At 51.0% G+C, this 22,717-nt stretch overlaps 1 protein-coding gene across 10 annotated transcripts in view; it reads right to left on the reverse strand.

Moving 5' to 3' along the window:
- Window positions 1-2,455: 2,455 nt before the first annotated feature.
- Window positions 2,456-22,717, reverse strand: part of kif21b (kinesin family member 21B) — a 36,886-nt gene continuing 16,624 nt past the window's right edge. For 4 of the 10 annotated variants that reach the window (XM_068598990.1, XM_068598988.1, XM_068598985.1 and 1 more), the window contains 25 exons: window positions 22,157-22,399; window positions 20,594-20,705; window positions 20,385-20,526; window positions 19,736-19,924; window positions 18,380-18,579; window positions 18,174-18,281; window positions 17,509-17,837; window positions 17,032-17,209; window positions 16,556-16,759; window positions 16,360-16,461; window positions 15,816-15,981; window positions 15,686-15,746; window positions 15,050-15,098; window positions 14,248-14,489; window positions 13,593-13,661; window positions 13,353-13,463; window positions 10,236-10,274; window positions 8,050-8,186; window positions 7,762-7,942; window positions 7,515-7,679; window positions 7,087-7,204; window positions 6,758-6,928; window positions 3,854-4,053; window positions 2,902-3,017; window positions 2,456-2,711 (listed from right to left, as the gene is read on the reverse strand). In XM_068598990.1, coding sequence (XP_068455091.1) covers window positions 2,918-3,017; window positions 3,854-4,053; window positions 6,758-6,928; window positions 7,087-7,204; window positions 7,515-7,679; window positions 7,762-7,942; window positions 8,050-8,186; window positions 10,236-10,274; window positions 13,353-13,463; window positions 13,593-13,661; window positions 14,248-14,489; window positions 15,050-15,098; window positions 15,686-15,746; window positions 15,816-15,981; window positions 16,360-16,461; window positions 16,556-16,759; window positions 17,032-17,209; window positions 17,509-17,837; window positions 18,174-18,281; window positions 18,380-18,579; window positions 19,736-19,924; window positions 20,385-20,526; window positions 20,594-20,705; window positions 22,157-22,399 — 3,616 coding nt within the window. In that variant the 3' untranslated portion in view covers window positions 2,456-2,711; window positions 2,902-2,917. The remainder of the gene's footprint in view (window positions 2,712-2,901; window positions 3,018-3,853; window positions 4,054-6,757; window positions 6,929-7,086; window positions 7,205-7,514; window positions 7,680-7,761; window positions 7,943-8,049; window positions 8,187-10,235; window positions 10,275-13,352; window positions 13,464-13,592; window positions 13,662-14,247; window positions 14,490-15,049; window positions 15,099-15,685; window positions 15,747-15,815; window positions 15,982-16,359; window positions 16,462-16,555; window positions 16,760-17,031; window positions 17,210-17,508; window positions 17,838-18,173; window positions 18,282-18,379; window positions 18,580-19,735; window positions 19,925-20,384; window positions 20,527-20,593; window positions 20,706-22,156; window positions 22,400-22,717) is intronic. The other 6 variants (XM_068598994.1, XM_068598992.1, XM_068598995.1 and 3 more) reach the window with 4 other exon arrangements.

Raw genomic sequence — 22,717 nt, forward strand, 5'->3', positions numbered from 1 at the left:
TCCTCCTCCTCCTCCTCCTCCTCCTCCTCCTCCTCCTCCTCCACATTATTAGCATTAGTTTCTAAACCTCCTGTCGAGCGTTGAGTCTCTTTGGGCTCATCAACTCTTTGTAAACTAAGTCCAAACAGAAGCTTCATCTCTGAAACTATTCACAGCCGAGTTCATGATCAAAGTGCTTCAGGATGTAAAAGAGACGACTTCTGAGGTTCACACACTATTTACACATCAAGTCAGGAGTCAGAGGACAGGCTCACACCTCTGGGCTTCTGAAAGCTTCTGGAGGCCAGAACAGGTACCATGAACATTATGAGCAGAGCAGGTACCATATTAAACATTGTGATCAGAAAGCAGCTCATCCTGATACCAGACCTTCAGCTCGGGCCGGAAGGAAGAGAAGTTTAATAAAACATAATAAATTAAGGAGATGAAATGAAGACGGACCTCTTTCACCAAAAGTCCAAAACAAGAAGAAAAGCTCAACAATGACTTCAACATCGTCCTTCAATCTGTAGCTGAGCTGCTGAGGATGACGTCATCATCTCCTCACACACCACCGTGCTCCCTAACAGTGTGTGTGTGTGTGTGTGTGTGTGTGTGTGTGTGTGTGTGTGTGTGTGTGTGTGTGTGTGTGTGTGTGACAATCTAACACACAAACAGAAAGTCCCCCCCCCTCTTTAAATGTAGCAGCAAATAGTGCGAGGAAGACTGGTCAGACTGGGCAGACTGTTGGAGGGTTAACAGCAGGTTCAGATAATGATCTGGTACTTTGGCCTCAGTGAAGAGCTCGGCTTACCCTGTGTACCTGCAGTGTGCACCTGCAGTGTGCACCTGCAGTGTGCACCTGCAGTGTGCACCTGCAGTGTGCACCTGCAGTGTGCACCTGCAGTGTGCACCTGCAGTGTGTACCTGCAGTGTGCACCTGCACTGTGCACCTGCACTGTGCACCTGCAGTGTGTACCTGCAGTGTGCACCTGCAGTGTGTACCTGCAGTGTGCACCTGCAGTGTGCACCTGCAGTGTGCACCTGCAGTGTGTACCTGCAGTGTGCACCTGCAGTGTGCACCTGCAGTGTGTACCTGCAGTGTGCACCTGCACTGTGCACCTGCAGTGTGCACCTGCAGTGTGCACCTGCAGTGTGTACCTGCAGTGTGCACCTGCAGTGTGTACCTGCAGTGTGCACCTGCACTGTGCACCTGCAGTGTGTACCTGCAGCACACACTGCAGGTACACAGTGTGTGTGTGTGTGTGTGTGTGTGTGTGGAGGGTTGGTTTGGTTCCTGTTCTGCTGCAGTCAGCACTTTGCAGGAGCACTTCCTGTCTGCAGAGTCAGCAGCAACACAGTTAGCAAAGAGCCTCAGAGGCCACGCCCACAAAGGGGAGGAGCTACAGAGCACCTGTAAAGGATCTCACGGCCCAAACCACGGAGGTAGGGAACAAAACACATGAAGAACACAATGAAGTTCCAGTGACAGCGAGAGCGACGAGAAGCGAAGGACTGTAACGGTCCTGGAGCAGAGGGTTGTTGGTTCAGCGCCCTCTGGGAGGCAAACCCATGCTGGAGACACAGTAGATGAATACACACCAGGAGACACACGCTCGTGGACCAGAAGGACACTGGTTCTGTCCTCTGAGGCCGAGCTGCTGCACGTCAGGAGGAGCAGCTCTGCAGCAGGAGAGATGCTCATGGAGAGATGCTCACGGAGAGATGCTCACAGGGAGATGCTCATGGAGAGATGCTCACGGAGAGATGCTCATGGAGAGATGCTCATGGAGAGATGCTCACAGGGAGATGCTCATGGAGAGATGCTCACAGGGAGATGCTCATGGAGAGATGCTCATGGAGAGATGCTCACGGAGAGATGCTCACGGAGAGATGCTCATGGAGAGATGCTCACAGGGAGATGCTCACGGAGAGATGCTCATGGAGAGATGCTCATGGAGAGATGCTCATGGAGAGATGCTCATGGAGAGATGCTCATGGAGAGATGCTCACGGAGAGATGCTCACAGGGAGATGCTCATGGAGAGATGCTCATGGAGAGATGCTCACGGAGAGATGCTCATGGAGAGATGCTCATGGAGAGATGCTCATGGAGAGATGCTCATGGAGAGATGCTCATGGAGAGATGCTCACAGGGAGATGCTCATGGAGAGATGCTCACGGAGAGATGCTCATGGAGAGATGCTCATGGAGAGATGCTCATGGAGAGATGCTCATGGAGAGATGCTCACAGGGAGATGCTCATGGAGAGATGCTCACGGAGAGATGCTCATGGAGAGATGCTCATGGAGAGATGCTCACAGGGAGATGCTCATGGAGAGATGCTCACGGAGAGATGCTCACGGAGAGATGCTCATGGAGAGATGCTCACGGAGAGATGCTCATGGAGAGATGCTCATGGAGAGCATCTCTCCATGAGCATCTCTCCATGAGCATCTCTCCATGAGCATCTCTCCATGAGCATCTCTCCTGAATGGATCTTTAGCATGGACTGTAAAGTAATCTGAGAGGAAATGTCTTTTCTTCCTTTTAATAATTGCTCTGCCTCTGCTCTGCGGTTCCTCACAAAGAGAAAGCAGCTTGGACTGCAAACTGTTCACCATCACTGATGGAGGTCAGCAGGTCTCAGAGCAGCAAGATGGCCGCCAGAAGAAGCTCCATCATCACCTCTTCCTGCACACCTTGGACGACCAGATCTTCACCGTCTTATCACTAAAAAGAGGACGAGAGAGAAGAGGATGAAGGGAAGTCAACCCAGAGAGAAGTCAAGACTTCAACGAGACCATCAGAGACCCACAACTCTAACAAAGACTCACAACTCTGAGCTACGTTTAATACTAGTATCTGAGTCAAACTGCCAGTAAAGGAGGACAAGGAGCACACGGAGGAGCAGGAGCAGTACCAGAGGGGGGAGGGGCTCAGGGGAGGCTGGTGGCTCGGCCTTTAATGGCAAGAACCCGACGAGGAAGACAAGGAGTCAAGCCTGGAACATAGCTCCACAACTTCACCCTGCAGTCACTGGGGGGGCGGGGCAGGGGGGGCAGGGGGGCAAGGGGGGCAAGGGGAGGAAGGGGAGGAAGGGGGCAAGGGGAGGAAGGGGAGGAAGGGGAGGAAGGGGGCAAGGGGAGGAAGGGGGCAAGGGGAGGAAGGGGGCAAGGGGAGGAAGGGGGCAAGGGGAGGAAGGGGAGGAAGGAGAGGAAGGGGAGGAAGGGGGCAAGGGGAGGAAGGGGGCAAGGGGAGGAAGGGGAGGAGACGATGGAGGAAGAGGAGGAGGAAGAGAAAGACACGGTTTAAAGGCAGGAAGTAGAAAGTTAGTCAGCTTCAGTGAAGCAACTGAAGGAAAAAGAGGAAACATGAACTCACCAGATAGTATTAAAATAGTAGTAGTAGTAGTAGTAGTAGTAGTAGTAGTAGTAGTAGTAGTAGTACTATTAACTAAGTAACTATTATATGGTGAATCCATGGCTCTGAGCTGCAGCACATTTATGATACTGATAAATAAATATTAATGTTTCATTTGAGACATTAAGTCTTTTCCAAATATTGCTCAATAGTTGTTGCACAACAATCAGCACCATGGAACAGAGAAATATGACTTCATGCAGAAATACACGTCATCAGGATCAATGATTGACTATTTGTCTTTTCAAAAAATGATTTGACAAAAATACAATATTTATCTTTTTATAGCTGACAGTATGTAAATCTATAAAAGCTCTCATGACAGTAGTTTATGACATGCAATGAATAAGAACAAAAGAACTGTAATATGACACCCTGAGGACTACAACAACGGCTCCTGGAGCAGAGAATAAGAACCCTGAGGACTACAACAATGGCTCCTGTAGTTCTACCTTGACGCAGTGAAGATCTGCCGGGCGTTGGTGCAGATGGCGTTGATGGGGCTCTCGTGACCTCTGACCTCTCCGATGGGGGTGAAGTTGTCCACGTTCCACACCTTCAGCATGCCGGCCCTGCAGCCGCTCAGCAGCATGGGCCGGCCCGGCACCGCCGCCAGAGCGCACACCCAGTCCTTGTGGGAGTTGGGTATTTGCTGAGGAGGAGAGAAGCTAATGTTAGCACGCTGATGATTTATTATGTTTAATACACAATGCAACGCACAGGAAGTCCTCTGAGTTATGGCATTCATAAAACAGCACCAAGCTTTATAAGGATGTAAATAATTGTCATGGATATTGAGACTGGACCTCAGATATTAGAGAATTATTTCATACAATCAAACATGATGCACCAGGTTCAGTCTGTTCACTGAGTTCATAGAGCTACAGGAGAGGAGCAGCAAAGAAAGGGTTAAAGAGCCAAAGGGTTAAAGAGTTAAAGGGTTAAAGAGCTAAAGCGTTAAAGAGCCAAAGGGTTAAAGAGCCAAAGGGTTAAAGAGCCAAAGGGTTAAAGAGCCAAAGGGTTAAAGAGTTAAAGGGTTAAAGAGCCAAAGGGTTAAAGAGCCAAAGGGTTAAAGAGCTAAAGCATTAAAGAGCCAAAGGGTTAAAGAGTTAAAGGGTTAAAGAGCTAAAGCATTAAAGAGCCAAAGGGTTAAAGAGTTAAAGGGTTAAAGAGCTAAAGGGTTAAAGAGCTAAAGGGTTAAAGAGCCAAAGGGTTAAAGAGCTAAAGGGTTAAAGAGTTAAAGGGTTAAAGAGTTAAAGGGTTAAAGAGCTAAAGGGTTAAAGAGCCAAAGGGTTAAACCTTTAACTCTTTAACTCTTTACAGTTCAGAGTGAATTCAGCCTGAAGGAAGAGGAACAAAACAACATCTGACTTTCTCATGAAATATGAAGTAAAGAGAACCTAGGAGCAGACTAACTCTAGCCCAGGAGCAGACTAACTCTAGCCCAGAAGCAGACTAACTCTAGCCCAGGAGCAGACTAACTCTAGCCCAGGAGCAGACTAACTCTAGCCCAGGAGCAGACTAACTCTAGCCCAGGAGCAGACTAACTCTAGCCCAGGAGCAGACTAACTCTAGCCCAGGAGCAGACTAACTCTAGCCCAGGAGCAGACTAACTCTAACCCAGGAGCAGACTAACTCTAGCCCAGGAGCAGACTAACTCTAGCCCAGGAGCAGACTAACTCTAGCCCAGGAGCAGACTAACTCTAGCCCCTGGAGCAGACTAACTCTAGCCCCTGGAGCAGACTAACTCTAGCCCAGGAGCAGACTAACTCTAACCCAGGAGCAGACTAACTCTAGCCTAGGAGCAGACTAACTCTAGCCCCTGGAGCAGACTAACTCTAGCCTAGGAGCAGACTAACTCTAGCCCAGGAGCAGACTAACTCTAGCCCAGGAGCAGACTAACTCTAACCCAGGAGCAGACTAACTCTAACCCAGGAGCAGACTAACTCTAGCCTAGGAGCAGACTAACTCTAGCCCAGGAGCAGACTAACTCTAGCCTAGGAGCAGACTAACTCTAACCCAGGAGCAGACTAACTCTAGCCCAGGAGCAGACTAACTCTAGCCCAGGAGCAGACTAACTCTAGCCCAGGAGCAGACTAACTCTAGCCCAGGAGCAGACTAACTCTAGCCTAGGAGCAGACTAACTCTAGCCTAGGAGCAGACTAACTCTAGCCTAGGAGCAGACTAACTCTAGCCAAGGAGCAGACTAACTCTAGCCCCTGGAGCAGACTAACTCTAGCCTAGGAGCAGACTAACTCTAGCCCAGGAGCAGACTAACTCTAACCCAGGAGCAGACTAACTCTAGCCTAGGAGCAGACTAACTCTAGCCCCTGGAGCAGACTAACTCTAGCCTAGGAGCAGACTAACTCTAGCCTAGGAGCAGACTAACTCTAGCCCCTGGAGCAGCCTAACTCTAGCCCTGGAGCAGACAAACTCTAGCCTAGGAGCAGACTAACTCTAGCCCAGGAGCAGACTAACTCTAGCCCAGGAGCAGACTAACTCTAACCCAGGAGCAGACTAACTCTAGCCCAGGAGCAGACTAACTCTAGCCTAGGAGCAGACTAACTCTAGCCCAGGAGCAGACTAACTCTAGCCCAGGAGCAGACTAACTCTAGCCCAGGAGCAGCCTAACTCTAGCCCAGGAGCAGACTAACTCTAGCCCAGGAGCAGACTAACTCTAGCCCAGGAGCAGACTAACTCTAGCCCAGGAGCAGACTAACTCTAGCCCAGGAGCAGACTAACTCTAGCCCAGGAGCAGACTAACTCTAACCCAGGAGCAGACTAACTCTAGCCCAGGAGCAGACTAACTCTAGCCCAGGAGCAGACTAACTCTAGCCTAGGAGCAGACTAACTCTAGCCCCTGGAGCAGACTAACTCTAGCCTAGGAGCAGACTAACTCTAGCCTAGGAGCAGACTAACTCTAGCCCAGGAGCAGACTAACTCTAGCCCAGGAGCAGACTAACTCTAGCCCAGGAGCAGACTAACTCTAACCCAGGAGCAGACTAACTCTAGCCTAGGAGCAGACTAACTCTAACCCAGGAGCAGACTAACTCTAGCCCAGGAGCAGACTAACTCTAGCCCAGGAGAAGACTAACTCTAACCCAGGAGCAGACTAACTCTAGCCTAGGAGCAGACTAACTCTAGCCCAGGAGCAGACTAACTCTAGCCCAGGAGCAGACTAACTCTAGCCCAGGAGAAGACTAACTCTAACCCAGGAGCAGACTAACTCTAGCCTAGGAGCAGACTAACTCTAGCCCAGGAGCAGACTAACTCTAGCCCAGGAGCAGACTAACTCTAGCCCAGGAGCAGACTAACTCTAGCCCAGGAGCAGACTAACTCTAGCCCAGGTGAAACACCTGTGTGAGCTCCTGCTGCTCCAGGTCCCACTTCTTGATGCCGTTGTCTCTGGAGCCGCTGAACAGCACGTCTCCCTGCACCGCCAGACACTCGATGCCGTCGTAGTGGGGCGGCTCAAAGTTATGAGCCGGACCGACGTTACCCAGCATGCCCTCTGCCACGTCAAACACCTGAGGAGAGAAACCAGGCAGGGGAGGAAATATCATCAGGATCTCCTCTTGAAAGATTATCTCATGTCCCAATGCAGGAAAATGATCACCTGCGTTGTAAGAGCATGTAGTGTGTGTGTGTGTGTGTGTGTGTGTGTGTGTGTGTGTGTGTGTGTTACCTTGACATAGTGGTCTTTGGAGCCAGTGATCACTTGGTCTTTGCCCAGCAGAGACTGTCCCACTGTGAGACACATGACGGAGCCGATGTGGCCGGTCAGCCTCCCCATTCCCTGCATCCTACACACACACACACACACACACACACACACACACACACACACACACACACACACACACACACACACACACACACACACACACACACACACACAGCCCTCAGCATAACGTGTCGGGTTCAATCTGTGAATCATTTCCCTCCAGACACATGAAAAGAAAACGTTGTAGAGACACATCGCTGCTTTCCTCTGACGGCCTTTTGAATGCGTCAGCTGTTGATCAGCTCTCTGGTTCATGGAGTGAATAAATGGATCCGTGGGGCGATGACTCTGCATGTGTGGAGGGCTGAGTGATGATGAAGGTAACGCACCTGTTGAGGTCCCACATGCGCACCGTGTTGCCAGCAGCGGCGTAGAGCACGGACCCTGACGAGTTCAGGGCGATCTGGTTGATCTGGCACTCGCCCTGAGCGAAGGTTATGGTGCGCGTGGTGACGCCCGCACACGCATCCCCCGACACCACCTGCCCCGACGAGCTGCGAGGAAGAGGAAGAGGAGCAGAGGGTCGGAGGCCGGACTGCGGCAGCGGGCCGACGGGACGCTCGAGGGGAAACTCACGTGAGCGTGCGGACGCACTTGGCCGAGTCGCGGACGTCCCACACCTTGATGAAGGAGGTGGACACGGAGAAGAGCAGGCCGGAGGACGCGCAGTACTTCACCGACACCACGTTGTTGGGGTGACCTTTCAGGGTCACCAGCTCCTGACCCGTCACCAGGTTCCACATCTTACAGGTGCGATCTGCACGGGACAGACGTTCACAGAGCTGTGTGTGTGTGTGTGTGTGTGTGTGTGTGTGTGTGTGTGTGTGTGTGTGTGTGTGTGTGTGTGTGTGTGTGTGTGTGTACCTTTAGATCCAGTGAAGAGCAGCTCGTCCGTGGCGTCCACACACAGGACCGGCTTCGAGTGTCCCTCGGCTACAGACACACACTGCAGGGGGGCAGTACGACCCCCCTTCACCCCACCGATGGGATTGATCACACCCCTAACGATCACACACACACACACACACACACACACACACACACACACACACACACACACACACACACACACACACACACACACACACACACACACACACACACAGTGTCTTCAGAATAAAGCAGTGGGGATGATGTGAACACAGGCCGTTCAAAAACATGCACACAAAGACACAAACACTCTTCATCATACTGTGACAACACAAAACACACAGAGATATGATTCTCTCTCTCTCTCTCTCCCTCCCTTCATTCCTCCCTCCCTCTCCTTCTCTCCCCCCCCTCCTTCCTCCCAGCAAAGTGAGAAAAAGGAAGAGGAATGTGGGGAAATTGGTCCCCAGGTGACTTCCTTCGAACAGCAGTGGTAGTTAGTGTGCGTGTGTGTGTGCGTGTGCGTGTGTGCGTGCGTGTGCGTGTGTCTTCTTCACTGTTTGAGAAGATGTGAGGAGAAAAAGAATCTGTGATCACACACACAACTTGAGACAGATGTATTTTCTGCACAGAGGAAGAGGAACAGAAGGAAGACAGCAACATCTCCTCTTCTGCGCCAAAGCACGCGCGCACACACACACACACACACACACACACACACACACACACACACACACAAAATTAAACACAAAGAGAACACACTTTCTGTGGATCTTTTCCTGCAACGTTAAAACCAGAACATGCAGGTCTGCCACAAAGAGCCGGCATGCGCAGAATGAGCTCACACTTCTTTACAGCAGCCACAGCCCGAGGACAGCTACACAACAGCTACACAACAGCTACACAACAGCTACATGAACCACAGCACGGCGTCAGTGGCGCCACATGCAGCATCCATTCTCTGGTCAAGTGCAGCCGGTGAGGGAGCAGAGGATATGACACGCGAGTCACATCCTCTGCAGCGATGCAACGATGCAGAGATGCAGCAATGCAGAGATGCATCGCTGCAGAGATGCATGGACACACTGTGACCCACACTGTAGAAAGGCATCGGATCAAATGATCACAACACATGTGGTAAATGGAAAGAGAAGAAAGCATGAACTCCGTCAGCGCGTCAGAGGAAGACCTGATGAAGAGAGAAGCTGAAGCTTCATGACATTTACAGCCAGAGAAGCTTTACCTTCACGCAGCTGCAGGGCTTCTTTTGACCTTCTGCTTCCTCAGTAAACTGTATACTGCAGACTATGGATGCGTACATGTAGATGTAGGATAGTACTACATATACTTATATATGTAGTACTATACTACATATGCACATACGTAGTACTATACTACATATGTCGTCTGCAGCATAGTGTGTTTCCTTCAGCAGAACGTGCTCTAGCTCCCCTAGTGGCCGTTACAGGGCCGAGCAGCCAGAGCCTCGTGACAATGAGGGAATTATGTTTTTAGCATCATCATCATCATCATTAGATCATTTCATTTGACATTTTGGGAAAACGTTTTGCTGATTTGCTTTGGAGACAAAGGTTCTGCAGGAAGATGGGTAACGTTGATGTTAGTGCTTAGTGATGTTAGTTCAGGACTCAGCCAATCAGTGAGCTCCTGAGCATAAAGGCTCCGCCCACTCACACAAAGGACCTCATTCACTTCCTGGAGTGCATTTCATGTCCAAGAGAGGAGAGCAAGAGCCTCTGTTGGAAAACTGCACCACGAGAAGCAGAGGCTCAACGTTCCCTCCCATGTGCACGGTTTGTGCTAAGCTAACTCTTCGTGCCAAGCTAGCTGGCTACTGGCTACAAAGCTACCAAACGGACTTGAGAGTGACGCCAAGATTCTCATCTCACACTTGAAGTATTCCTTTAATTTACATGTATGCAGAACAGAGGTGAGGTGCACTCGGTGAGGAACCGAAAGTTACGAAGGTAACTAAGGTTCTATGAATCCTGGACGACCGCCGGAGGCAGTGTGAAACACTAGTAAGAGAAACGAGGACACAGAGGGAGAGGCCTGTGGTTAAAACATGCACCACAATGCACCACAGGGGGCGACAGAGGACAGGTGAGCTGGTGAGGTCACAGGCTGATGGGAAACAGACACAAACACAGATCCTCTACCTGAGCACCTCGGAGAGCGAGGAGTCGCTGTCATCCGACCTGGAGGCAGAAGAGGAGGGAGGGAGGGAGGGAATAGAGGAAGAGAAGGAAGAGGAAGAGAAGGGCCAGGAAGAAGAGGGAGAGGAAAGGGTTAACCACGCTCAGGAAAGACAGAAGGGTTACTGGCAAAGGGTTAAAGGAGGCGTGACCGGAGGAGATGAAGCTCATCACACTATAAAGATGGCCACTTGTTATCGGCAGAGAACTGAAGCGAAGTCAGAATGAAGAGAGGTCAAAGTGAAGTGAGGTCAGAGTGAAGTGAGGTCAGAGTGAAGTGAGGTCAGAGTGAAGTGAGGTCAAAGTGAAGCGAGGTCAGAGTGAAGAGAGGTCAGAGTGAAGAGAGGTCAGAGTGAAGAGAGGTCAGAGTGAAGAGAGGTCAGAGTGAAGAGAGGTCAGAATGAAGTGAGGTCAAAGTGAAGCGAGGTCAGAATGAAGTGAGGTCAAAGTGAAGCGAGGTCAGCGTGAAGAGAGGTCAGAGTGAAGAGAGGTGAGAATGAAGTGAGGTCAAAGTGAAGCGAGGTCAAAGTGAAGAGAGGTCAGAGTGAAGCGAGGTCAGAGTGAAGCGAGGTCAGAATGAAGTGAGGTCAGAGTGAAGAGAGGTCAGAGTGAAGAGAGGTCAAAGTGAAGCGAGGTCAGAGTGAAGAGAGGTCAGAATGAAGTGAGGTCAAAGTGAAGCGAGGTCAAAGTGAAGTAAGGTCAGAGTGAAGCGAGGTCAGAGTGAAGCGAGGTCAGAGTGAAGCGAGGTCAAAGTGAAGCGAGGTCAGAGTGAAGCAAGGTCAGAGTGAAGCAAGGTCAAAGTGAAGTGAGGTCAGAGTGAAGAGAGGTCAGAATGAAGAGAGGTCAAAGTGAAGTGAGGTCAGAGTGAAGAGAGGTCAGAGTGAAGTGAGGTCAGAGTGAAGTGAGGTCAGAGTGAAGTGAGGTCAGAGTGAAGCGAGGTCAGAGTGAAGCAAGGTCAGAATGAAGTGAGGTCAGAGTGAAGAGAGGTCACAGTGAAGTGAGGTCAGAGTGAAGCGAGGTCAGAATGAAGTGAGGTCAAAGTGAAGCGAGGTCAGAGTGAAGAGAGGTCAGAGTGAAGAGAGGTGAGAATAAAGTGAGGTCAAAGTGAAGCGAGGTCAAAGTGAAGAGAGGTCAGAGTGAAGCGAGGTCAGAGTGAAGCGAGGTCAGAATGAAGAGAGGTGAGAATAAAGTGAGGTCAAAGTGAAGCAAGGTCAAAGTGAAGAGAGGTCAGAGTGAAGCGAGGTCAGAGTGAAGCGAGGTCAGAATGAAGTGAGGTCAGAGTGAAGAGAGGTCAGAATGAAGTGAGGTCAAAGTGAAGCGAGGTCAAAGTGAAGTAAGGTCAGAGTGAAGCGAGGTCAGAGTGAAGCGAGGTCAGAGTGAAGCGAGGTCAAAGTGAAGCGAGGTCAGAGTGAAGCAAGGTCAGAGTGAAGCAAGGTCAAAGTGAAGTGAGGTCAGAGTGAAGCGAGGTCAGAGTGAAGCGAGGTCAGAGTGAAGCGAGGTCAAAGTGAAGCGAGGTCAGAGTGAAGCAAGGTCAGAGTGAAGCAAGGTCAAAGTGAAGTGAGGTCAGAGTGAAGAGAGGTCAAAGTGAAGTGAGGTCAAAGTGAAGTGAGGTCAGAGTGAAGTGAGGTCAAAGTGAAGTGAGGTCAAAGTGAAGTGAGGTCAGAGTGAAGTGAGGTCAGAGTGAAGGGTCAGTAAACATTTACTGAGGAACCCGCACTAAGCCACGCCTCCTTTAGTGAACATCACATGTTAAAGGTTGCAGGAATAGTTTGACATTTTAGCTTCTTGTTGAGTTTGATGAGAACTTTAGATTCTACCCTCACGTCCAATAAGGTCAGCCAGCAGCTAGTTAGCTTAGCATAGCATGAGCACAGGAACATGACTGGTGATGACTGATGGAGATCGTACAGACGTACAACATGTTGCTTTGTTCCTCCTGCAGAGGATGTGACAACGTGACGACGACAACAAATCCACGCCGCCGGACGGCTCCAGTCCCGCCTGTCATTACGTCTTACCCAGAGACAACAGATACCTTTTTCTGATTGGCTATTCGTGTAGCCCATTTCTTTTTTTTGATTGGTTGACGAGTAGCACCTCACGGCAGAACTGCAGGGGACTCGGGAGACGTGCTTGATTCCTCTGTGGTGAGGCAGCGTGACAGGTCATGATGAGCTGCGGCTCATTAAATAACCAGGAGGTTTTTTTCAGTGTGAGAAATACGATGCGTGGCGGGAGGGCGGGACTTAGACCGAAATGACTGACAGTCACGCTCAATGCGTGGCACTTGAGAGCCCTGAGTCTGGTGGGTGGTGCAGTCTGGTGGGTGGTGCAGTCTGGTGGGTGGTGCAGTCTGGTCGGTGGTGCAGTCTGGTCGGTGGTGCAGTCTGGTGGGTGGTGCAGTCTGGTCGGTGGTGCAGTCACACGCTGCCTTTGCTGTGCTGGATGGTCACATCCTCCCTTGAGTACACACAACACCTGTGAATGTGTTACTACCAGGAGCTACACTACCCAAACCAACAGAGGATAGAGTAACACACTCCATCTAACACGCTGACAGCAGCTCCTCCAGAAGGCCTGACATCATCCTGCAGACCTTCACAACACGCAAGAGCATGCAAGAGAGGAACGCTTCAAAGTAACACAACTGACCCGACAAAGGGACAGAGTGTGTGTGTATGTATGCATACGTATATGCATATGTGCGTGCACGCAAATATACGTATGTTTATGTATGTATGTATGTATGTATGTGTATTTATGTATGTATGTATGTATGTATGTATGTATGTATGTGTATTTATGTATGTATGTATGTATGTATGTATGTATGTATGTATGTATGTATGTATGTATGTATGTATGTATGTATGTATGTGTGAATGTATGCATGGAAATATGTCTGCATGTATGTGTGCATGCATGCATGTATGTATGTATATATGTGTGCATGTATGTATATATGTGTGTATGTTTGCATGTATATATGTGTGTATATATATGTGCATGTATGTGTGTATGTCTGCATGTATGTGTGCATGTACATGTGTGTGCATGTTTCCATGCAGCAGTGTTACATACTTGTCCAGAGCAGAACCTGGGGTTTGGTTGCTGGTGAGCCTTGAGAAGACATTGCGGTCGTTCCTGGTCCTGAGAGGGGGGGAGGAGGGGGGAGTGTAGCCGTCAGTGGGTCTGACACGGGACAGGAAGTGAAGGATGAGGAAAGACAAGAAGAGACAAGAAGAGAGGAAACGTCATTCCACACAAAATGTAATCAATCTGCCAACAACTCAACACAAGATGTGATGACAGAGGCCGTACCTGTAGGCTCGGTCATAAGACTTCCTCCTGGTGAGAGGGGAGGTGTCATAGCCCCGAGACTGCCTGGGACTGACACACACACACACACACACACACACACACACACACACACACACACACACACACACACACACACACACACACACACACACACACACACACTAAGTAAATCTTCCAGGAAGAGCAGGATGCTTGTGATCTGTCGGGAATTAATAAGCAAGAAGGGATCTTTCTATTTTAACAGCATTTCTCTCAGACTCAGCAACGACACTCATTTCTTTAAACATCAGGCGGTTGTTCTCTTCTCTCGCTGCAGCGTGTCTAATCTGAGACATGTCAGCACTTTGTCTCTGTGGACACGTTGTGTGTCTCAAGGTTCTGGTTCCTTCATGACGGCTCTTCTGCGTGTTGAAGCCCAGCTGAAGGGATTCAAACCTTCATGTAAGCATCTGTTGTTCAATGAACGGATGGTTTAATATTCTGCACTATTTCTTTTGTTGCATTTTAGGCGACGACAACATATTATCTGACTCCCGCTGTATTTCTGGCCTCTTTTTTAATTTGATTGTATTTTATCTCAGTGTTTTATTGCCATGTTTTGCTCATCCTAAAGCTTTCCTGTAGAGGTGTGGCCTCCTCCCGGCGATGCACTCACAAGGTGTGCCCCCTGACGGGCAGGCTGATGGTGCGGGACACCCGGTCCCGGTGGTAGTGCTCTCGCAGGGCGAGGTTGAAGCCCAGACTAGCAGAGCTCAGGCTCAGCCCGTCCTCCTGGATGTCCGTCAGCGAGGCCAGCGACTTGGTGATGTGCTGCTTGCCGCCGCAGGGCGGGGCCGCGACGGGGCCCAGGTACTCTGCAGACACCGCCTTCATCTGGCCGGACAGACGAGGCTCCATCTGGCCGGAGAGGGATGAAGAACCATGAGGCAGAAGAGTCATGCTGATTTTCACGGAGGCACAAGAGGAAATTTAGAAATTTAGAATATCAGCAGTAAAACAAACATGGCTGAAAGGAGACAGCAGGCATTATGGTGTTAATGCTAAAATAGCCAATACAAGGTAAAGAACACGGTGTAATGTCAGGATACTCAGGGCACTGAGGGTGTGCTCATGCTGCCCCCTCATGGCTACAAGCTGAACAGCAGCTGCTCTGACAGACACACACTGGCGTGTGCAGCCGCCTCGACACGGGATAACACGCAGCGTCACCGCGGCTCATGAAGCACTGCAGCTCGCAGCGCTCCTCGTGCTCTGAGCAACTTTTAATCTGAGGATACATCTTTCATGCCTGTTGTTTTATATGTCTGTAAGCTGCTACTTTCCTCTTGGGGATCAATAAGTATATTCTCATTCATTATCCATTCAAACAGATCTATTCAGAATTATACATATGGAAGTAATGTTAGCATCTGGCAGAGCACACATGTACCATGTCAAGGAAAAACAGAAAAACTTACCTTTATTTTGAAATCCTCTTGGCTGTTGGATTCCTTCATGTGGGACACGCTGCAGAGAGAGAGGCCATGAGACTCGAGCAGAACACTGAGGGCGAGCTCTGGTGTAAGGGCGAGCTCTGGTTTAAGGGCGAGCTCTGGTGTGAGGGCGAGCTCTAGTGTGAGGGCGAGCTCTAGTGTGAGGGCGAGCTCTAGTGTGAGGGCGAGCTCTGGCGTGAGGGCGAGCTCTGGCGTGAGGGCGAGCTCTGGCATGAGGGCGAGCTCTGGCGTGAGGGCGAGCTCTGGTTTAAGGGCGAGCTCTGGTTTAAGGGCGAGCTCTGGTTTAAGGGCGAGCTCTGGTTTAAGGGCGAGCTCTGGCGTGAGGGCGAGCTCTGGCGTGAGGGCGAGCTCTGGCGTGAGGGCGAGCTCTGGTTTAAGGGCGAGCTCTGGTTTAAGGGCGAGCTCTGGTGTAAGGGCGAGCTCTGGTGTAAGGGCGAGCTCTGGTGTGAGGGCGAGCTCAGCTCTGGTGTAAGGGCGAGCTCTGGTTTAAGGGCGAGCTCTAGTGTGAGGGTGAGCTCTAGTATGAGGGTGAGCTCTGGTGTAAGGGCGAGCTCTGGTGTAAGGGCGAGCTCTGGTGTAAGGGCGAGCGGGACGTCTCACCTGCTGTCGGAGGCGTGGCTGAGCTCAGAGGGCTCCTCGTCGGTGCTGGCGTAACCGTTCTCTGGAAGCACAACAGCGTCAGCTTGCAGAGTCATGTGACGCGTGACACACAGCGGCAGCTCGCACTCACCCTGCTGCACGTTCTGGAGCAGCGCCTGCAGGCCGGGGATGCCCTCGGCCTTCTCCCGCAGCGCGTCCAGGATCAGGTGGTTCTGAGACGAGCCAATCACATCAGTCTGCCTCAGCTGACCCTCCAGCAGGCGGATCTGAGCCTCCTTCTGAGCCACCTGCAGGCTCTGTGCGCACACACACACACACACACACACACACACACACACACACACACACACACACACACACACACACACACACACACACACACACACACACACACAGCTGGTTATTATTAATACTTGCCCCAGTAGACGGCGCTGACAGCAGCGTGCAGTACACAGAGGCACCACTAGACGGCAGCATTATTCTACACATCTCCACTTTTATCTCGTTGCTAAATCAACACGTATTAATAAAATAATGAAATGTTTTCCAGTGACGTGTTAACAGATGGATTTAACAAGAGAGGCTTTTTGTTTTGCTCTTACAGCTTCACGTGTCCCTCCTCACCTCCAAGAGATGGAAACAGTTCATTATGTTATACTTTCTGCATCACTCACTCGGTCTATCGACGCCTTCAGGAAGTGATCCAGCAGGTGGCGCGCTTCAGCCAGAGAGCAGGAACTGATCACCACCGAGGTGTCCACCGAGTCCAGCTCGTCCTACACACACACACACACACACACACAGCTCACAGTGAGAGGGTGCGTGCGTGTGTGTGTGTCTGTGTGTGTGTGTGTGTCTGTGTGTGTGTACCTTGGTCTCTTCTATCTGGACGATGGTGGCCTGGCAGTCAGACAGGCTGTCGTTGATGTAGTCTATGTTGGCGTTCAGCACCTCCACGTCCTCGTTGATCTCCTGGAGGAGGCGGTCTTCGGCTTCTGGCCCCTCCCCCTCCGCCATGAGCACCTCCCTCTTATGCGACAGCGACTCCTGCTGGACGATCAGCTCCTCTCGCTTCTGACTCGTGAAGACACAGAAAAACAAAGGTCAGAGCTTCACACAAACACATGCAAATGTCAGAGATGAGGGCGTCACAGAGTTATTTATGAGAGTATATAAACCATGAATGTATTCTCATTCATACACAAACACTGACGGCTACATCTCTGAGGAGAAGAGAAAGCAAGAGCCACGCCCACGTTGGGTCAAAGGAAGTCCTCTCAAGGCCTGACATCCACAGCAGTAGCAGAGCAGGCCGCCGCTCTCCTCCGTCATCCTGGTACTCCTACCTTGATGAGGCGGTCCATGTCCGCCTCCACGTTGCCGATGGTCATCCTCTGCATCACGATGTCCAGGATGCGGCGCTCCAGAGTCTGCCACTTCTGACGGGCCGACTGGGAAAAGCTGCTCGCTCGACCCGACGGACCAACGCTGCTGGCTGGCTTACGCTGCAACTTCTTCCTACTGCTAGGAGGGAGGAGAGCAGAGGAAGAGAGGAGGAGAGGAGAGGAGGAGAGGAAAGGAGAGAAAGATAATATAATATTATATATCTGTGGTTTTAGCTGCTGAGTGCTCCCTGTATTCACCAGCTGCCTGTTAGCTGTTAGCAGCAAGTTAAGCTGAGGTGATGGTGCATCACTCAGACATGGTTATCAGTAGCATCAGTAGCATCAGCAGCATCAGCAGCATCAGCAGCATGAACAGCATGAGCAGCATCAGCAGCATCAGTAGCATCAGCACCACTAGTGTAAGGAGGTCCGTCTCACCCGATGACCCGCGTCCCGTCCATACTGCCGTCGCTCTCCGCCAGGTAGCCAAACACGTTGTTCTTGTTGTTCCACTGCTTCACCAGGCCGCTCACGCTCTTCCCGCTCTCGGGCTCCGAGCCGCTGGCGGTGGTGCTGGCGGAGGTGCTGGCGGAGAACTCGGCTCCAGAGTCCGTCCCCGGGGGTGCGTGGTTCCAGCGGGCCACGCGGCCGGCCACGCGGTCGGACATGGGCTTGGCCAGGCGGCGCAGCGCGCTCACCTCCTGCGTCTTCCTGCGCAGAACCTGGTCCTGCTGCCGCTTCTGGGACTCCAGCGCTCGGATCTGGTACTGAAGGGACAGGACGGAGAAGAACAGCGTGTAGTCAGGCCCCGCCCACAGCGTGTAGTCAGGCCCACAGTGTGTAGTCAGGCCCCGCCCACAGCGTGTGGTCAGGCCCCGCCCACAGCGTGTGGTCAGGCCCCGCCCACAGCATCTGGTCAGGCCCCGCCCACAACGATCCACAGAGTGGATCATGACATGAAGACCAAACCTCTCCTCCATGGAACACAGACACAAGTAATGCATTCATGCACTCATCTTCACAAGGTTATTCTAAACTATCTGTGTGTGCAACATGTACACACACACACACACACACACACACACACACACACACACACACACCTCCTGTCGGCGCTGCTCCTTCTTCAGTTGGCCGATCTCTCGGGTCCTCTTGGCCTCCACCATCCTCCTCCTCAGCTGCTCCTCCTTCATTTGCTTCATCAGCGTCACCTGCGAATAGACAAAGGTCAGAGGTCAGGCTTCTCAAACTGCGCCCTGTATCTGGACCTCCTCCTTCACTTCTTCCTCCTCCTCCCCCCCCTCCTCACCTTGGCCTTCTTCATGTCGTTGACCTCGGTCTGGAGCTTCTTCAGCTCCCTCTCGTACCTCTCCTGGTTCTTGAGGAGGCGCGCGTGTTCTTTCTGAGCGACCTGCAGCTTCAGCAGGTCTCGGTTCATCTCCTTGAGCCGCTTCTCGTAGTCCTGCTTGACCCGGCTGGCCTTCTCCTCCGTGTAGTTCTCCATGGACACTGTGAGCGAGAGCCAGTCAGCTGCAGGCTTTCTCCTGAAGGACACTAACTCCTGACTACCTGCAGCACTAAGGACACTAACTCCTGACTACCTGCAGCACTAAGGACACTAACTCCTGACTACCTGCAGCACTAAGGACACTAACTCCTGACTACCTGCAGCACTACTGAAGGACTCTAACTCCTGACTACCTGCAACACTAAGGACACTAACTCCTGACTACCTGCAGCACTAAGGACACTAACTCCTGACTACCTGCAGCACTGAGAACACTAACTCCTGACTACCTGCAGCACTGAGAACACTAACTCCTGACTACCTGCAGCACTAAGGACACTAACTCCTGACTACCTGCAACACTAAGGACACTAACTCCTGACTACCTGCAGCACTACTGAAGGACTCTAACTCCTGACTACCTGCAACACTAAGGACACTAACTCCTGACTACCTGCAGCACTAAGGACACTAACTCCTGACTACCTGCAGCACTGAGAACACTAACTCCTGACTACCTGCAGCACTAAGGACACTAACTCCTGACTACCTGCAGCACTGAGAACACTAACTCCTGACTACCTGCAGCACTACTGAAGGACTCTAACTCCTGACTACCTGCAGCACTGAGGAGACTAACTCTTGACTACCTGCAACACTAAGGACACTAACTCCTGACTACCTGCAGCACTAAGGACACTAACTCCTGACTACCTGCAGCACTGAGAACACTAACTCCTGACTACCTGCAGCACTAAGGACACTAACTCCTGACTACCTGCAGCACTGAGAACACTAACTCCTGACTACCTGCAGCACTAAGGACACTTACTCCTAACTACCTGCAGCATGACTGAAGGACACTAACTCCTGACTACCTGCAGCACTAAGGACACTAACTCCTGACTACCTGCAGCACTGCTGAAGGACACTAACTCCTGACTACCTGCAGCACTAAGGACACTAACTCCTGACTACCTGCAGCACTGAGAACACTAACTCCTGACTACCTGCAGCACTGAGAACACTAACTCCTGACTACCTGCAGCACTAAGGACACTAACTCCTGACTACCTGCAGCACTGAGAACACTAACTCCTGACTACTTGCAGCACTAAGGACACTAACTCCTGACTACCTGCAGCAGCAGGAACTCACTGAGGTTCTGCAGCACGCGGTCTCTCTCCAGCTGAGTGTCTCGGATCTTGTTCTGCAGGAGGATGAGCTTCTCCTCGTACTGCAGCTTCAGCACCAGCAGCCTCCGCTGGCTGTTCTCCAGCTCGTCGATCAGCTTCTGCTTGATCTCGATCTCGCAGGTCAGATCCGCCAGGTCCGCCTGGAAGTTGGCTGCAAATGAGAAGAAAAGCTCAGACCGACTGCAGAGGAGAGCGTCCAGGAGCTAGGAGGAGCTAATGCTTTCTCTCAGCGCGATGGCATGCACAGCAGGCAAGCTGCCACTTTGCTGCCACATTGATGCCACATTGATGCCACATTGATGCTACATTGCTACCGCTTTTCATAGAGTAGAGCTAATTGTGCAGTGTCAGAGACGAGCTGCACATTGAACTCTACTAGGAAATGTCTTGTGTGTTAACGTTGTAAAGAGACGAGGCTGCACACACAGCACAGAAGAAGCTGATGGGATTAGTCATGAATCATGAATAAATAGACATTTAGACCAGATGGTGGCGCTGGAGGACAACCTAGGGAAGTCATGAAGATGAATCTATGCATCATAATCGTCTGTGAAAGATTGCTGAGTCATCTGACGATAGTGAGATGTCTCACTGGAACAGTCCTTCATCACCTTTCTCATCCGAGTCGGAGTCTGAATCCACGAGGCTCTCGTCACTGTCGAACCCGTCCTCGTCCTCCTCGCGGCCTTCCTCTTCGTCCTCCCCCTCGTCTTCCTCACAGCCGCTCTCCTCCTGCAGAGGAGACATGACGTCCTGCACACAGAAGCAGCATCAGACCCGTCTGTCCGACCCGTTGCTTTACCGTGTGAACGAGCTCTACCTCGGGGCAGTCGTCTGAATCCATCTCTCCGTTCTGCCCGGCGGGCCCGTTCTCTCCGTTCTGCTGAGCGTGCAGCTTCACTCGCTTCTTCAGACCTTTCTGCAGGTCGGGACTGCAGGAGGAGAAAAGGATCACATCAGTAATATGAGCATGTCCTGAGCATGTCCTCAGCTCTCCTGGAGGTCAGAGAGAGGTCACCAGCAGCAGCATTAAGGCTGATGGAGCCGGAGTCTTCTTCAGCGCTTCCCTTTGTAACGCTCCCTCTTCTCCACCCACCACGTCTCATCCCATTACAGTCCAGAAGCTTCTCTCTTGACCCACTAGCCGACTGAGTGAATTACAGCGTTCAAGCGTTCATACTGGCTGCAGCCGCCTGACGCACTCACCCAAAAGACGTGTTAGCTGGAGGAACGAGGTCACAGCGAGCTTCACATGAGCAGAACAGAGCTCTGCAGACTTCCTGCTTCATGTCATAGTGTGTGTTGTTTCCTGCTTCATGTCATAGTGTGTATTGTTTCCTGCTTCATGTCATAGTGTGTATTGTTTCCTGCTTCATGTCATACTCAGTGCGTTTACATGCTGGTAATAATTCGAATCTTGCTTTAGTCGGACTATGCTCTCTTTCGGGGCAACTGCTGTTATCCGAATATACATGGCAGTGAATAAATCGAATCATTGGCCGAATGCATGTCATATCCGATACGACAGGTGGCGCTGTTTTCATTACATGTAGTGGTGATACAGCCATCTCCGCTTGACCTCTTCACTCTTCATAATGGAGAGAACCCCGCTAGCTTCGGTGGTTGTCGGGGAGCTAGCGCAGAGCAAACAGGGAACTAGCAGCAGCGCTAGCTGGCTACATCAGGGAGCTAACAGAGACACCCACTGAAGGTAGTATCGGCTCGTAACCCGACTTTTACGTTTGTTTGTTTCTGCCGGCCGTGACAACTTATCGTCTCTTTCGACTTCCGGGTCACGACCTGGGAGGGCGGGAGGGAGGAGGCGGCGGGATCTTGAGCATGCGCACAAACGCATTGTCCAGTTCCGATCCGATTCAGCGTATACATGCAGCGTTATTCGAATTATCAATCGAATCGAATCGAGTTATCCAGGGGTGTTAATCGGATCGTAGTCGGACCGCAGTTATTCGAATAAAGGTGTTTACATGAACTGGATAATTCGATTTTAGTCGGACTAAGCCAGTTATTCGAATCCATGTAACCGCACTGAGTGTGTATTGTTTCCTGCTTCATGTCATAGTGTGTATTGTTTCCTGCTTCATGTCATAGTGTGTATTGTTTCCTGCTTCATGTCATAGTGTGTATTGTTTCCTGCTTCATGTCATAGTGTGTATTGTTTCCTGCTTCATGTCATAGTGTGTATTGTTTCCTGCTTGATGTCATAGTGTGTATTGTTTCCTGCTTCATGTCATAGTGTGTATTGTTCCCTGCTTCATGTCATAGTGTGTATTGTTTCCTGCTTCATGTCATAGTGTGTATTGTTTCCTGCTTCATGTCATAGTGTGTATTGTTTCCTGCTTCATATATATATTTCCCTCCTCACCTCGTCCTCCTCTGCCGCCTCTCCTTCTTCTTCAGCCTCTCGATGTCCATCTTGGCTCGGCGCAGCACGTCCGTCATCTCAGCCTCCATGGACAGTGACGGATGGGCGGAGCCGGGGGTGTGGCCGGGGGTGTGGCCGGGGGCGGGGCTGAGGTCGGAGGAAGGGAATGGAGAGCGCGAGGAGAGCCGGGCTGCCTGCCGGCGCAGAGACTCGTTCATGGCCTCGCTCTCCAGGAGCTTGGTTCTGAGGAGGAGAACAGGTCACATGGTCCTCCACTCTTCTTCAAGTCCACACAGCTAACCTTAAGAGCCACAAGGGGCACGCAGGAGCTTGTTTCAGCGAGCATTAGCTTGTATTACATGATATTATATTGCAGTGTAATGAACTTCAGCTAGCATTAGCTTGTATTACTTGATATTATATTGCAGTGTAACTAACTTTAGCTAGCATTAGCTTGTATTACTTGATATTATATTGCAGTGTAACTAACTTTAGCTAGCATTAGCTTGTATTAAATGATATTATAGTCCAGTGGAGCTAACTTTAGCTTGCATTATCTTG

The sequence above is a fragment of the Clinocottus analis genome, unplaced genomic scaffold, assembly GCF_023055335.1.
Source record: "Clinocottus analis isolate CAN_PGR_092001 unplaced genomic scaffold, fCliAna1.0.p SCAF_42, whole genome shotgun sequence".
Taxonomy (NCBI): Eukaryota; Metazoa; Chordata; class Actinopteri; order Perciformes; family Cottidae; genus Clinocottus; species Clinocottus analis.